The sequence below is a fragment of the Rana temporaria genome, chromosome 7 (genome assembly GCF_905171775.1).
Source record: "Rana temporaria chromosome 7, aRanTem1.1, whole genome shotgun sequence".
NCBI classification, from domain to species: Eukaryota; Metazoa; Chordata; class Amphibia; order Anura; family Ranidae; genus Rana; species Rana temporaria.
In genome coordinates, this window is record NC_053495.1 from 168,008,491 (window position 1) to 168,025,386 (window position 16,896).

General features: G+C 44.0%; 1 protein-coding gene across 2 annotated transcripts in view; it reads right to left on the bottom strand.

Moving 5' to 3' along the window:
* The window catches only part of LOC120945857 (tenascin-N-like), a 90,015-nt gene that overhangs the window by 60,164 nt on the left and 12,955 nt on the right, over positions 1-16,896 (bottom strand). Inside the window, exons 2-4 of one of the 2 annotated variants that reach the window (XM_040360377.1) lie at positions 8,236-8,641; positions 2,793-3,104; positions 2,451-2,606 (exon numbers count right to left, since the gene is read on the bottom strand). In XM_040360377.1, the coding sequence (XP_040216311.1) occupies positions 2,451-2,606; positions 2,793-3,104; positions 8,236-8,620 (853 nt within the window). In that variant the 5' untranslated portion in view covers positions 8,621-8,641. Of the gene's footprint in view, positions 1-2,450; positions 3,105-8,235; positions 8,642-16,896 lie in introns of both variants that reach the window. The other variant, XM_040360376.1, reaches the window with a different exon arrangement.

Below are 16,896 nucleotides of genomic sequence, written 5' to 3' on the forward strand. Positions count from 1 at the left end.
TGGGAGAAGGATAGTAAATGGAACTTTCACTTTAAAGTGTTAGCCCACCTTTACAGAAAAAAGTGTAAACATTAACTAACACCTCTGCACCCCCTGGTTTCTGATGTACTTACCTTCAGGAATGCTGAGCTGTGAGTGCTCACGCCTGCCATCAAAATACACTGATTACTGCTGTGGCCCATTGGCTGCATGCGCTGATCTAGCAAAAATTCTGTAGCAGGATAAGTCATGAAAAGCCAATCGATAGATAAACTGAATAGGAATGACCATACATGGATAGAAATTTAGCTGTTTCCTGTTGAACAAGCCAAACTTCGATCCATGTATGGCCAGCTAAAGGATGTGTATATTGAAGGTTATGAGGAAGCACTGAATTATGTGTGAAACGTGTCAATCATCTTGCCCTTTTCCTGCTCTTTTTATGGATAGAATTTGATATTAAAAAATATATATTCAGAAGATCCTAGGTGTGTACCTGTCCAGATTTCTTTGTGGTATGATACAGTTGCGAGCTGGGTTGACATCCTTCTATGCTGGATAAGTGGCATTTGATAATTTGGGCTTACCTGGAGCAACAGGAGTTTATTTGTGTATTGTCAACGTTGCCCTTTAAGTGGTATGAAAAGACCCCCTGCTTATGATGCAATAAGGATATTCCCAAACACACCCACTGCAGCCCCCTTGTCTCTTCTACAGAAAACCTCATGTACAAAAGTTCAGTACAAAGAAGTTTTTTCCTGCCACCAGGGTTGGACTGGCCATTGGGACTACAGGGAGTTTCCCGGTGGGCCGATGGCTCAGTGGGCCAGCTTAAGTGACAGCGGACCGCCGCCCCCCTCTGCTCCTCTGTCTCTCCCTTCCCGCAGTGCTCACCTCCTCTCCCTCACCGCAGCGCTCACCTGGGGGGGAACAAAGAAGCAGGGGGAGGAGCAGGGGGGACGACAGAGGAGCATGGGGGAGGGGACAGACAGCTGACTCAACAGCTATGGACTGGGAGTTTCTCACTTCTGCCTAAACTTGTCCCATAAGGGGGGGCACCAAACTGATTCTTTGCCCCGGTTGAAATAATGTCTATCTTCCCCACTGGTACTGCCTATAAGAGTACCAGTACCAGCCATTCTACTCTAATAAAGTAGAATGGCTAGTGGCTAGTGAAGGGGGAGAGGGGGCTTGGGTGGCCGGGGGGGTTGCGGAAGTTGTCCGGCTGCCATGGGAGAGACCTGTCAAAGTGGGCCAGTCTGGATGAGGTCCAGGGCCAAATTTTCATCCCAGTCCAGCCCTGCCTGCCACTAATCAGATTCAAACTTGCCAAGGAAATCTGAGCCAACCAATTGTCTGATCGAAGCTCATGCTAGCATTGCTGGATCACTTATTGGTTTCCCTTTTGGCCTGGAATTTTTCTTTACTAATTCACCTTTATGGTCTAAGAAAACGATCTGCATTACGATGACAACACCTAATATAAAAAATAAGTCTTGTTGTAAATGCGGACAAACGTGACAACTGAAAAACTAATTTCATGAAGATTCTTACAAATACACCAACACAGAACCAGAAAAGATTAATTATACTAATGTATGCATCATTTAAAACAGGAACATCAAAACCAAACCTTGCGTTTTTGTTCACAAAAAAGAAAAAAAATATCAGATGCTCAGGGAGAAACGTTTAATCAGAAGTTATAAAGCGGCAAAGTCTGCTGGGATTTGCTGTATGACACTGCAGACATCTGGAGATGTTAAAATCAGGACTTAAGTTAAGGGAGTCTCTACGCTTTAAATAGACGTTATTTATTTTATTTTATTCAAAGTTTTTTTCTTATAAGGCTATTTCTAGTGTATATCTTTAAGGAATTTGCATCGCCTTGTTTTACATATTTTGGGGTAGCCATGATAGTCCAGTAGAGATGAATACAAATGTATACCACACTTTTCACATATTTATTTGTAAAAAAAAATTGAAAACCATTTATAATTTTCCTTCCACTTCACAATTATGTGCCACTTTGTGTTGGTCTATCACATAAAATTCCAATAAAATACATTTACGTTTTTTTTTTTTTTTGGTTGTAACATTTCAAGGGGTATGAATACTTTTTCAAGGCACTGTATATTAGCCTCTTGTATGACTCTACACAGCAGGGCCGTGCTGATAGAAGGAGAGTGACAGAGATATGAGCTCATAAGTCTGCTACTTCTCTGTAACAGGCTGGAGATAGGGAAGAGATCTACAATTGTTACTTAACTGCAGCAAAGGTCTCCTGTCCTGCCACACAGGGCTGAGCTATGTGGCAGAACTGTGTAAATCTCAAATATGGATGGACAGAAATACACATTTTTTGGCAAGTAAAACAGCTCCCTTGTATTTCATTTGTGTGGTTAGCTGTTTGCTTGGAGTTCAGCTTTTATGAATGCAGTTTATGATTCTATAAACAGTGAAAAGTTTCTTACCGATGGAACAGTCATCTCCAATAAAGCCTTCATCACAGACGCAGACGCCATTAACACAGCGTCCCTTTGGTCGACAGTCAACAGCGCATTTTTTTTCTTTGCAGTCTACTCCGGTGTATCCCTCTGCACACTGGCACACTCCATCAACGCATTTACCATGGGGTCTGCAGTCAACAGCGCATTTTTTTTCTTTGCAGTCTACGCCGGTGTATCCCTCTGCACACTGGCACACTCCATCAACGCATTTACCATTGGGTCTGCAGTCAACGGCGCATTTTTTTTCTTTGCAGTCTGCTCCGGTGTATCCCTGTGAACACTGGCACACTCCATCAACGCATTTACCATGGGGGCTGCAGTCAACGGGACACTTCTTCTTTCTGCAAGCAGGGCCTCCGTATGGCTCAATGCAAACGCAGACACCGTCCACGCAGGTTCCAAACTTGCCACAGTCAAAGGCACACTTTTTAATGCTACAGTCATCACCAGTAAAGCCCTCCGCACACTGGCAGACACCGTCAAGACACACGCCATTTTCACCACAGTTGCCTGGGCAGCTTCTTGTGGAACAGTCAGGACCTTCCCAGCCTTCATCACACTGGCAGATTCCCAATGCAGGTACAAACTTTCCATTCCCATTACATTTGTCTAAAAGACCTGAAACAAGAGATCAAAGGTAAATTGGGGGGGAGATTTACTAAAATTTGAGCACTCAGAATATGGTGCAGCTGTGAATGGTGGCCAATCAGGTTCTAACTTCAGCGTGTTCAATTAAACTATGACAATAAAACCTGGTAGCTGATTGGTTTCTATGCACAGCTGCACCAGATTTTGCATGCTCCAGTTTTAGTGAATCCCCCCCCCCCCCCCTATAGGATTTTAATAAAAAAACATTTATTTTTAAAAAACGACTCTGTAAGCTGTACCATAAAAAAAAAAAGTACCTTAGCTTAAAAGGGTGCTTCACTGTGAATTGTGCTAAAGAAGGTGCAATGCAGTAGATTTGACCTTAAAACTCCAGGAACTCTGTAACTTTGTAAGTTATACTGCGGCGGGGCAGCTCTATTGCACAAGTTGCCATACCAGTGCAATAGCCAGAGCAGGCACGCACGCGCCCCGTCGCCGGAGCCAAAGCGCATGGCCGGCGGCCGCAATGTCCACCGGCCACCCGCAATCACTCCACAGAGAGCCAGAATGGGGACGTGCCAATGTAAACAAAGCAGATCCCCGTTCTGACAGGGGAATAGAGAGATCGCCTGTTCCTAGTGATCAGGAACAGTGATTTCTCTCTACTCCCAGTCATTGCACTCCCCCACAGTTAGAAACACCTCCCTAGGAAACACTTAACCCCTTGATCACCCCCTAGTGTTAACCCCTTCCCTGCCAGTGTCATTTATACAGTGATCACTGGTTATTTTTCAGCTCTGATCACTGTAATAGTGTCACTGGTCCCAAAAAAAGTGTCAAAGGTGTCTGCCGTAATGTCACAGTCCCGCAAAAAAAACGCTGATCACCACCATTACTAGTAAAAAAATAAATAATAATAAAAAATATCCCCTATATTGTAGATGCTATAACTTTTGCGCAAACCAATCAATATGCTCAATTTACCAATCAAAAAATATGTAGAATAATATATATTGGCATAAACTGATGAAGAATGCTTTTATATATATATATATATATTTATTTGTAGCAAAAAAATAATGTTTTTTTCAAAATTGTCAGTCTTTTTGTTAATTGCGCAAAAAATGTAAAGTGCAGAGGTGATCAAATACCACCAAAAGAAAGCTCAATTTGTGGGGAAAAAGGAACATTAAATTTGTTTGGATACATCGTCGCATGACCACGCAATTGTCAGTTAGAGCGACGCAGTGCCGTATCGCCAAAAATGGCCTGGTCATTAAGGGGGTAAAATCCTTCTGGGGCTGAAGTGGTTAATATTCAGTTATATTATGTGTATATAGGAAAGAATCCAGGCCATGCTTAAATCAATCTACTGAGCTTAGAACCAGCTCTTGAGGGAGTCTACGCCATATTTTCACAGCTCTTACTGTGAAGAAGCCTTTCTGTATTTGGAGATGAATTCTCTTTTCCTCTAGACGTAAAGAGTGTACCCTTAAAGTGAATAACTCAACACCAAGTTCACTATATGGACCACTTTGTTGTAATATTAATAAATATGTGTAGGTATTTAAAATATTGTGTTATATGTATGGCATGGTATTTATGTGTTACATACAGGCATTCAAGGTTACACCACTAACCAAAAGGGTTAGTGGCCAAACACAGATCAAGAGGTACAGAGGACCCTTTGATGTGTTAATCTTATCTAAGACTACCTAGGTGTGTGAGATTGCCTGGTACTTCCTTACATACATAAGGAAGAATTTATTGATGGTAATTAGACTTGAGAGGGTTTTCATTCAGGGAAACAGTTGGTTGACCTGGAAGAACCCCTCCCTCCAGTGTGAGACCAGTATTTGAGAAAGTCAAGCTGGCATTCAGTCGGACTTGTCACTGAGAAAAATGGCACAGATCTAGAAGTACAGAGAATATACCCCTATGTATTTTCTGCATGGATATATGTTGGTCTGGAAGTGATCAGAACATATATTCTCTAAGATGAGACTTTGAATTACTCTGTTGTATCATCTGTAGAATTTGGACTTTGTTTGTTATTGGAAGTTAATTATAATTGCGTTCTCTGGAGAGCCTGGTGTGTTGCTGCGAAACAACGTAATTTATAGTCATCATGATATACATCTATATCACTACATTTATTGGACATATTAGATCACTACACACTTATGTATTTATAAATGTTGATCATATCCCCCCTTAATCTCCTCTTCTCAAGAGTGAATAAATTCAATTCCTCTAATCTTTTCTCATAGCTGAGCTCCTCCATGCCTCTTATCAGTTTGGTTGCCCTTGTCTCTACATTTTCTCTACTTCCCCCATATCCTTTTTGAGAACTGGAGCCCAAAACTGAACTGCATATTCCAGATGAGGTCTTACTAATGATTTGTACAGGGGCAACATGATATCTCTTTCTCTGGAGTCCATACCTCTCTTAAAGTGGAAGTAAACCCTCCTATTGTTTTCAGCCAAGGAAGCTGCCATCTTGGCCTCTGTTTAATCTGCAACTGCCACAATGCTGCACATGTGATCAGTTATGAAACCAGACATTGGATGGTTTGACAGTTTGGTTGAGAGCACAAGCAAATGTGACATCTAGCATTTCCGGCATGCCGGGAATGGTAACTGTTTTTTTAAACTATCAAATAGATGGGTTTACGTCCGCTTTAAAGGGTAAGTTCACCCTTAGACCCCTTTCACACTGAGGAGTTTTTCAGGCGGTACACCGCTAAAAATAGCGCCTAAATACCGCCTGAAAAACTCCTGCCCAGCCTTCTCAATGTCAAAGCCCGAAGGCTAACAGCTTACTGAGGAGGAACGTGGCACCGCCCAAGTGTTAGAGCCCATTCACACCTAGGCGATTTGTCGCCTGTAGCGCGACGCTATTGCAGACTGCAATACGCTGGAGGGGTGATCTAACATTGTCGGCTATGGAGATGGTTCACATCTCCACGCCGAACGCCGAAACGCCTGAAGCTCAAAACAAGTCCCGGACCTTTTTTCAGGCGGCTTTCGGCGTTCGGCATAGCCGACAATGTTGATCACCCCTCCGGCGTATGTACCGCGGCGTATTTTACCGTGTTTTGTTGCGGCAAATCGCGGGACAAAACGCTGCAATTTGACGCGCCAATTCGCGGTAAAATACGTTGCGTTCAGGTGTGAATGCAGCCTAAAAGTGGCCTTAGAAATGTCACAGGGGGTTGCAGGATCGTTGTCAACAGCAACCTCTGCAATCCTTGTTAATAAATTGATAGGAATGTGTTATTTTTGCATGCACCCAGATTTTCTCTGTTTAAATTGCATCAACATCCCCCCTAATGGGACCCTTTTCACACCCAGGCCCCATAGCAGTTGCGTGAGTATTGTTACGCCACTGCAAACAGTTTCCGCTACAGTGTCGCCTTTCATAGATGCATCATTATGCCATTCAGAGTACATTTTCAAGTTCTCGGCATGCTCTTATAAATGGCCGTTTTATTGTGCTATGCCTTCAGCGCAGAAAAAAAAAAAAAATAATGAACAAAAAATACTTTGAAAATTGCTACCTATGTGTGCTCCATTTTTCAATTCAGCATCTAAAAATATAAGAATGTTACGTCTGCCTATTGTGAATACAGTTTTTCTGAAAAAAAATCCAATCCAATTGGCAGGTTAACTAAAGGAATTGTGAGATAAGCATGAAAGGGATGAGGAACAAGTGTAGATAATTACAAAGTATTGGCAACACCTGTAATTTAAGTACTTCCAAGATTATTTCCAAGCAACTACTGCGGGGGCGGGTGGGGGCGATGTATGAGGTCAGTTAAACTCTATTAAATAAAAAATATGAAATTCCATCTGTTTCTTTTCTAATTTGTAACTGAAAGACTTGTTAAAAAAAAAAAAAACACATATCTTTAATTACATCTTGTACAATACCAGTTTAGTCGGTAAATTCAGCAACTCAAATGGCGTTTTGTTTAGTATCAGTAATGGCGCTAGACATGATTTTGCTATACAAGTTTATTTGTGGAATTTTTATTGTTACAGATAAAAGAAAAATTTTATGGCTAATAATGTATTATCTTTCAGTTCGAAGAGGGATTTAATGCGAGCGTCTGAAAGGTGAAATTTCAGCTTGTGGCACTGCGTCACTTTAACTGACAATTACACGGTCGTGCGACGTGGCTCCCAAACAAAATTGACGTCCTGCCCCTAATGGCGGCGATCAGCATTTTTTTCGTGACTGCGACATTATGGCGGACACATCGGACACTTTTGACACATTTTTGGCGCCATTCACATTTATACAGCGATCAGTGCTATAAATATGCACTAATTACTGTATAAATGTGACTGGCATTGAAGGGGTTAACACTAGGGGGTGAGGAAGGGTTTAAATGTGTACCCTGAATTGTGTTCTAACTGTGGGGGAAGGGGGGTGACTGGGGGAGGTGACCGATCTATGTCCCTATGTACAAGGGACACAGATCGGTCTCCTCTCTCCCCTGTTAGGACGTGGATCTCTGTGTTTACACACAGAGCTCCACGTCTTGTCCCTGTAGCCGCCGATCCCGAGTGCCAGGCGGACATCACGGCCGCCAGACACTCGCATCGGCATCTCAGCGATGCGGCGAGCACGCGACCTGTTAGAGATTGAGAACCACCCCGCGGCCGTATAAAGTCGTATGGCCGTCGGGTAGTGGTTAATGACTAGGCCATTTTTTTTACGATATGGCACTGGGTCGCTTTAACTGTCGTACGCCGTTGCACCCAAACAAAATTGACGTCCTTTTTTTCCCACAAATAGAGCTTTCTTTTGGTGGTATTTGATGACCTCTGTGGGTTTTATTTTTTGCGCTATAAACAAAAAAAGAGCGACAATTTTGAAAAAAAAACAACATTTTTTACTTTTTGCTATAATAAATACCCCCCCAAAAAATATAAAATAAAAACAAATTTCTTCCTCAGTTTAGGCCAATATGTATTTTTCTACATATTTTTGGTTACAAAAATCGCAATAAGCGTATATTGATTGGTTTGCACAAAAGTTATATAGCTAGATTCACAAAGAGTTAAGCCGGCGTATCAGTAGATACGCCGTCGTAACTCTGAATCTAAGCCGTCGTACATTTAAGTGTATTCTCAAATTAAAACTGGTACTTACCTGCTCCACAACATCCGTCAAAGCCACTCTTCATCTCAGCCATCTCAGATTCATATTTCTCCTTCATCTCAATAAAGTCTGCTTCCATAGCCTGCAGCCGGGCCAAGAGGTCTTTTAATAAAGAGTTTTTCTCACAGTCTGCAGCTGGGTTCTGGAGCTGAAGACGATGACGAAACACAAGATTGTTTTTATCTGATTGTAGAGTTTCTAGCTGCTCATTGTCTTCCCCAGGAACACTGTAGACATGGGTAATGGTGAGCCCCTGCTGACTGCTGCATTCTCCGTCTTCTGGGAGTTTGATAGCAGCTGCTGAAGTTAGTAGATGGTAGGGGTAGCAAAGGAGGAGGTACTGGATCAAAACACCATAGAGGGTCAAGAGCTCCATTTTGGGTCTGCACTAGGAGTACTATGAAAACAAAAGCAGCATTAGCAACAGAAAAACTGTATCTCAAAACTATTTGGGATACAACAGATAATCTTTACAAATCTAGAGTCCTAGCAGAGATATCTTAGACCAAACACCACAACCAAATTCTACTTTAATGGACTACTATGAAGTTCTAAGAAAAATGATTTACAACTTTTTGGTAATTGTTTAAGTGTAGCCACTAGCCAGGTGCTTAACAGGCCAGATGGGGCAACTAAAGACACTATTCTGCAGCTGTTTTATATGCCTATAAAAGATACTAATGCCAGCTTTCAGTGCCATTCAACATCCATCCAGCAGAGGGGGCCTGATTGGTGAAAAGGGACTGGAAAGACTTTCATGCATGCTGCACTGGACCATGGGAGATGTAGTGTCTGAGAAGGAATTTGCCATGGGAGTGAATAGGAGGACAGACTACAATCCCCAGGGAGAAACTCAAAGGAGGCGACAGTGAACAGTTTTCCCAGGCTGTGGACTGTCTCTTGCTGTGAGCAGTGCACATCTCTGCTTCACTTTGTGCATCAACCAGCCATATCCCGAGGCCTAAAACTGCGGACCAGACAGCTGGGACCTGAAGTCGCCAAGAGGGCAATTCAGCCTAAATGCAAAGCCTTACGAATTAAACCCAACAAATTTCATTCAAAATACTAACTTTGACCTACAAAGCCATCCACAACTCTGCCCCCAGCTACATCACTGACCTAGTCTCTAAATACCAACCTAATCGTTCTCTTCGTTCTTCTCAAGACCTCCTGCTCTCTAGCTCTCTCATCACCTCCTCCCATGCTCGTCTACAGGACTTTTCCAAAACCTCTCCAAGCCTATGGAACTCCTTACACCAAACTGACCGTCTATCTCCTTCTCTGCTAGCTTTTAGAGGATCCCTGAAAACCCTCCTCTTCAGAGAAGCCTATCCTACCCACATCTAACAACTGTATTTTAAGTTTGTCCATCTGATCACCCCCCACATCTACTACCCTTTGTTCCACTTGACCCTCCCTTCTAGATAGTAAGCTCTAACGAGCAGGGCCCTCTGATCCCTCCTGTATTGAATTGCATTGTAACTGTACTGTTGTAAAGCGCTGCGCAAACTGTTGGCGCTATATAAATCCTGTATAATAATAATAATAATAGTCGCTCACAGCCATGTCTAGATTGGAGTTCACTGTTTGCCTGGGACTGGTGAGTTGCTGCTTGCTGTGTTTAAAATGCCACTGCTAGCATAGAGAGAAAGGGACTGACCATCTACCTAGTAGCCTCAAACCACTGCATGCAGAGCTTTAAAAAGAAACGTCACTTATGTGGACCACCGTAAGGACTGGGCCCCATTGAATAGCCAGCAGAAGGTTGAGAACCAGGATACAACTATCTGCTGACTATTTCATAGGGACCCTACACTTAGTTGGTCATAGCAAAAATGTTCCCCTTGCAGGTTCTATATATATTTATATGCTATATATATATATATATATATATATATATATATATATATAGTGCACGCTAAGACATCTACTGGTAACTGACTACAGAGATGTTACTGTGCTGTATCCTTGTTGGTACTGTTCATTGCTGATATTCTTCTTTGTCCAATTTAAGCGGTTAACTTATAAAGAGAAAAACAGGCTCTCCACTGACTAGTCCATTCATGCATGAATATGTACCTTTAACCAGTGCCAATATACGTACTTTACTTGCGGTTAAGAAGTTTGGTTTTTATTTTCTGACACCTTACCATAGCTGTGTGTCAGATTGGTATTGCTGCTTATCTACTTATTTACAACAACCCCCTTTTATTCAACTAGGGGTATCAGAGAGGATGAGGCTGTTCACAGAGTCATGACCGATGAACAGAAAACCCAATATACCAAGCGGCTCCTCCAGGGTTAAAGCGGTAGTTCACCCTCACTGACATGATTTTTCCATCGAGACAGGCATAGTAGCGCGAGCTACAGTATGCCTGTCCCGATTTTTTTACCCCCGTACTCACTGTGTACTCGTACATTATAGATTTCGGCTCCCGCGGGGAATGGGCGTGCCTATGGAGAGGGAGGATGATTGACGGCCGGCCCTGGCACGTCACTCTCCCCGAAGACAGCCGGAGTAGGTCTCGGCTCTTCACGGCGCCTGCGCACAGGCTATGCGCAGGCGCCGTGAAGAGCCAAGCCTATTTCGGCTATTTCCGGAGAAGCGTGACGCGCCAGAGCCGGCCGTCAATCATCCTCCGTCTCCATAGGCACGCCCATTCCCCGAGGGGAGTCGGTATCTTCGATGTACGAGTACACGGTGAGTACGGGGATAAAAAAATCGGGACAGGCATACTGTAGCTCGCGCTACAATGCCTGATTTTATGGTAGAAGAAAAAAAAAAATTTTTTTGGGGTTTATAGGGTGAACCCCCGCTTTAAGCACTACATTAGAATTCCATAGTCGTCCATTAAAGTAAAATTTGTTTCTGGTGTTTTGTAACAGAAAATTGTAATATCAATACATTTGACATGATAGAAGTAAAGTTTCCTACAAGTAATAACCAATTAAATGTATTTGTATCTAAATTAAAATTTATGTTTGCTGTGTTGCAGATTTGTATTGTTTACCTTCTAGTGCATACAAAATGCGTTTCGATATGTTGCCAACAAGTATTAACAAGTTTTGGTCAACAGCTGTTGCCCTTTCTACTCCAAATTGTAAATTCAAAAGCACCCTGAAAATGTGGGTCAAAAAACATGTCGAAAAAGAGAGGAAATGCATGTTAATGTATTACAATGCAACAGTCGAACACTACAAAAAAAATGCACCCTACGCACATGTATAGCTCAAAATGGGCCCATAACGTTGTTGTAGAAGACATCGGGAGAACATATGCGTGGCAGCGGGTGATCAGGCACGCACTATGGAAAATCTTCAACGTAGGCAGAGGAATGTGCCGTATAGCTTCTCGTGATTAACAGGAACATTATTGTAGTTTGTGTTCAGTGTGATATATATTTCTACTTTCAGTAAATTTTTATTGAGATTTCATGTAGGGTTACAATATCTAGATAAGCATCATATGCAACAAATGCCCCAAGGGGCCAATCATTTCAATTCGAGAGTATAACAGAAAGTTACTATATAAAGCTTAATAATCTAAAAAAAAGAAAAAAGAAAAAAAAAGGGTAGATCTCGAATAGGGCTGCTTGTGTATCATTTCATGAGCGATACAGTAATGATCAAGCAGGCGTTTGGTAATAGAACCCTGAAAAAAGGGGATCGGGTCTAAGGGAAATCCAGAACCCACTTCCCCAGCACCCCACTTGGGATCCTGCTGTGCCAAAGTGTAGGCCCCCAATCCCCCCAGCCCCCCCCCCCCAGACTCGCATCACTCTCACTAATGCGGTAAAGACAGAAAATTCCCTGCGGGTATATATATTTCTATTAGTTTCACACCATAGTTAGCACACAGCTTCCAACTGTCCCTGATTTCGAGGGACTGTCCCTGATTTGGGAAAAAGTCCCTCTGTCCCCCTTTCCTCCTCATCTGTCCCTCTATTTGGTCTGATCAACATAGTGGTATATGAAATGCACTTTTTATCTTGAAAAGGTGTTTCCCAGTGCTAAACTTTTCACCAAATTTATAAATTGCTGCATTAGGGCCCTTTCACAGGGGCGGATCAGTAATGATCCGCTCCGTGTGTCCTCAAAAGCTCAGCGGGGATCCTCCGTAAAATCCCCGCTGAGCTGGCAGCTGACAGGGCAGTCCCCGCACACTGTGCAGGGACCGCCCTGTCTTTCCTCCGCTCTCCCCTATGGAGGATCGGATGAACATGGACCGTATGTCCGTGTTCATCCGATCCGATCCGATCCGGCAGACGGAAGAAAAATAGGGTTTTCTTCCGTCCGCAAATGCGAATCTTTGCGGAGGCGGACAATTACGGGTGTCAGCGGATGGTCATCCGCTGACACCCGTAATCACATAGGGACCCATGTATGTCCCGTTTTCATCCGCAAACGGATGGATGAAAATGCGGACATACGGTCCGTACGTGTGAAAGGGCCCTTAGTAAAAAGCCAGTATAAAGGAATAGTAGTGGTTCAACAGTAACCACTTCAATACCGGGCATTTTCACCCCCTTCCTGCTCAGACCAATTTTTAGTTTTCAGCGCTGTCTCAAAAAAAGAAGAGCGGCAATTTAGAAAAAAACTCAATATTTTTTACTTTTTGATTTAATAAAAATCAAAATTAAAAAAAAAAAAAATTTAGACCGATACGTAATCTTCTACATATCTTTGGTAAAAAAAATTGCAATAAGCATATATTGATTGGTTTGCGCAAAAGTTATAGCGTCTACAAAATAGGGGATAGATTTATTGCATTTTTTTTTTTTTTTTTACTAGTAATGGCGGTGATCTGTGACCGGTTTATTGTGACCGTGACATTGCGACAGACATATTGGACACTTTTGACACATTCTTGGGACCATTCACATTTATACAGCGTTTAGTGCTATAAAACTGCACTGATTACTGTATAAATGTCACTGGCAGGGAAGGGGTTAACACTAGGGGGCGCTGAAGGGGTTAATATGTTCCCTACTGTGTGATTCTAGATGTAGGGGGGAGGGGACTCACAAGGGGAAGAGACCGATGTGTGTTCCTCTGTACTGGGAACACACATCGGTCTCCTCACCTCTGACAGGATGTGGATCTGTGTGTTTACACACACAGATCCACGGTCCTGCCGTGATTGCGGGCAATCTCGAGTGCCTGGCAGACATCGCGGCCGCCGGGCACGCGCATCGCGTCCCGAGCGATGCCGCGCACCCTTTAGACAGTCGAGAAGCCCAGGACGTCATATGACATCCACCTAGGATGGGAGATCCCATCTGTGGACGTCATATGACTATGGGTGGGTAGGGAAGTGGTTAAGAGGCGTGGAATATCCTATTCCTACATACTTTTGCTAATAAGTGTCCCTCGTCCCCATCTCAAAAAGTTGGGAGGTATGCAAGCAAGGTATAGAAGAACTCAGAATAAAAAAAGATTGCTATAACTGCTTATAAAGCGTAAGCAGGAGATCCGCTTTAATTTGTTAGTCAAGTCCATATAAATCTGCTTATCTGCTAGAAAATGCTGCTGTCAAATGGTGTCTCTTTTGGTCCTCCATCCAGAGTGGAGACACCCTAACACAGAAAGTGGGCCTAAAAAATAAAAATACAATAAAAAGAAAGCTGATGCAGCCACTGTGTTTAAGGATTATTTGACATCAAAGTATACATTTAAAGCATGGGTGATCAACCTGTAGCCCTCCAGCTGTTGCAGAACTACCATCATGCCTCAGCCTTTGAGAGTTATGCTTGCAACTGTCAGTGGCTTGCAATGCCTCATGGGACATGTAGTTCCGCAATAGCTGGAGGGCCACAGGTTGAGTACCCATGATTTAAAGCAGGGCTCAAAATTTCAAGTCCTGAGCTACTAGCCAGGCCTTAAGGGTTACTCGCCACCAGTTGACCCAACAGATCCCTACCCTGCACCACCCCTAATTCCGCCCCTAAACACGCCCTCATAAATTATCTCATGAAATGACACTTACATGTTCTATGCAGAATTAAGTTACAAACTTTATTAGTGCAGCCACACCTGTGCCCATCATTGCGGCCTTTGCTCACTGTGCCCACCATTGCGGCCTCTGCTCACTGTGCCCACCATTGCAGTCTCTGCTCACTGTGCCCACCATTGCAGCCTCTGCTCACTGTGCCCACCATTGTTGCCTCTGCCCACTGTGCCCACCATTGCAGCCTTTGCTCACTGTGCCCACCATTACAGCCTCTGCTCACTGTGCCCACCAATGTAGCCTCTGCTCACTGTGCCCACCATTGCAGCCTTTGCTCACTGTGCCCACCATTGCATCCTCTGCTCACTGTGCCCACCATTGTAGCCTCTGCTCACTGTGCCCACCATTGCAGCCTCTGCTCACTGTGCCCACCATTGCAGCCTCTGCTCACTGTGCCCACCATTGCAGCCTCTGCTCACTGTGCCCCCATTGGAGCCTTTGCTCACTGTGACCACCATTGCATCCTCTGCTCACTGTGCCCACCATTGTAGCCTGTGCTCACTGTGTCCACCATTGCAGCCTCTGCTCACTGTGCTCACCATTGCGGCCTCTGCTTACTGTGCCCACCATTGAAGCCTCTGCTCACTGTGTCCACCATTGCAGTCTCTGCTCACTGTGCCCACCATTGCAGCCTTTGCTCACTGTGCCCACCATTGCAGCCTGTGCTCACTGTGCCCACCATTGCAGCCTGTGCTCACTGTGCCCACCATTGTAGCCTCTGCTCACTGTGTCCACCATTGCAGCCTCTGCTCACTGTGCCCACCATTGCAGCCTCTGCTTACTGTGCCCACCATTGCAGCCTCTGCTCACTGTGCCCACCATTGCAGCCTCTACTCACTGTGCCCACCATTGCGGCCTCTACTTACTGTGCCCACCATTGCGGCCTCTGCTTACTGTGCCCACCATTGCAGCCTCTGCTCACTGTGCCCACCATTGCGGCCTCTGCTCACTGTGTCCACCATTGAAGCCTCTGCTCACTGTGCCCACCATTGCAGCCTCTGCTTATTGTGCCCACCATTGCAGCCTCTGCTCACTGTGCCCACCATTGCAGCCTCTGCTCACTGTGTCCACCATTGCAGCCTTTACTCACTGTGCCCACCATTGCAGCCTTTACTCACTGTGCCCACCATTGCAGCCTTTACTCACTGTGCCCACCATTGTAGCCTCTGCTCACCTGTGCAGAGGATCGCCCCAGGGGAAGAGGACCTGGGAGTGGGGGGGGGGAGCGCAGGTACCGCCGGCATGCGGGGATTGATCGGGAGCCGTTCTCCCATCGATCACCCCATGGAAGAGAAAAGCCGCGGGATTACAGAGCCGATAGCCCGCTGTTACAGCTGAGTTTACATTGCAATTGCCTCCGCTCCGCTCGTAGTTACACACAGCCCCGCCTCCTGACCCCGTGCCTGTATCAGATTGACAGAATGGCAGTCCAATGCTGGGATGTGTTCTGTCTATATGATACAGGCACGGGGTCAGGAGGCGGGGCTGTGTGTAACCACGAGCTGAGGCAATTGCAATGTAAAGTCAGCTGTAACAGCGGGTTATCAGCACTTTAATCCCGCAGGTTTTCTCTTCTCCGGGGTGATCGATGGGAGAACGGCTCCCGATCAATCCCTGCATGCCGGTGGTACCCGCGCTCCCCCCCCCCCACTCCCAGCTCCTCGCCAGAAACAATTTTTCACTCGCAAAATGCGAGTAGGCGAGTGGAAAATTTGATGGCTGATTTAAAGGATAATTTTTGTGTAAAAAAAAACAAACAAATAAAATAAAAAGTAATAAAGCGTATGCATTTGCTACACAAGTCATATTGCAACTGAATGTTATTAAAAAAATTACCTTTCCTTTGCAATCTGCCGCGCTGTCATTTTCTGTATAATGCAATACAATATAGCTACCTGGAGGTGTTCTGTACACAAATATAAGTTTATGTGTTTTTTACCTGTTTTATATATATTTTTTTCATTCTGAAAATATATTTTTTAAATATGTTTTACATTTTTGTAGTAATAATAAAGATGCTACAAGCAAAACCCTTATACATTCAGGGAACCTTCCCAAGTGGCCAATACTTGGCTCTCACCCAGCTCTGGAGTCAGCCTAGTTCTTGGAAGTGGTGATGTGACTCTGGAGAGACGTACCGAGCCTCATCCATTCCAGAAGTCAGCCTCCAGTACTCCATGGGAGTCTCAGCTCTGACAGATAACAGCCATTTTGACAGATGCCCTTTAGGATACTCTAGAGAGCAAAGGTTAACAAGCCTATCTGACTATTGTGATTGAGTAGACAGAAAGTAAAGTGAAAATCCTAATACATCATCATTTAAACACAAAAAGAGATAAAAAAAAGGAAGACCAGACAAATGTGTTATAAATACAAATGGGCTATTAAAATGATGTATTACTAGACATTTAGAGCCAATTCCATTTGTATTTATTAAAGAAAATGTTGGAGTATGAAGCAGAGGTTAAAGTATGGCAATTTTTACATCTAATTATGCATGCGCCATATCCATGGGATCCCCGTAGACGCTAAATATTTCTGTTGTAGGTGCTGCTACAATGATCTCCACTAGCTTTTGGGTCCTGTGCCAAGCAGATGCCCTGCTGTATTACCTATTCCACTTAAAGCAGGGGTCCACCCTAAAA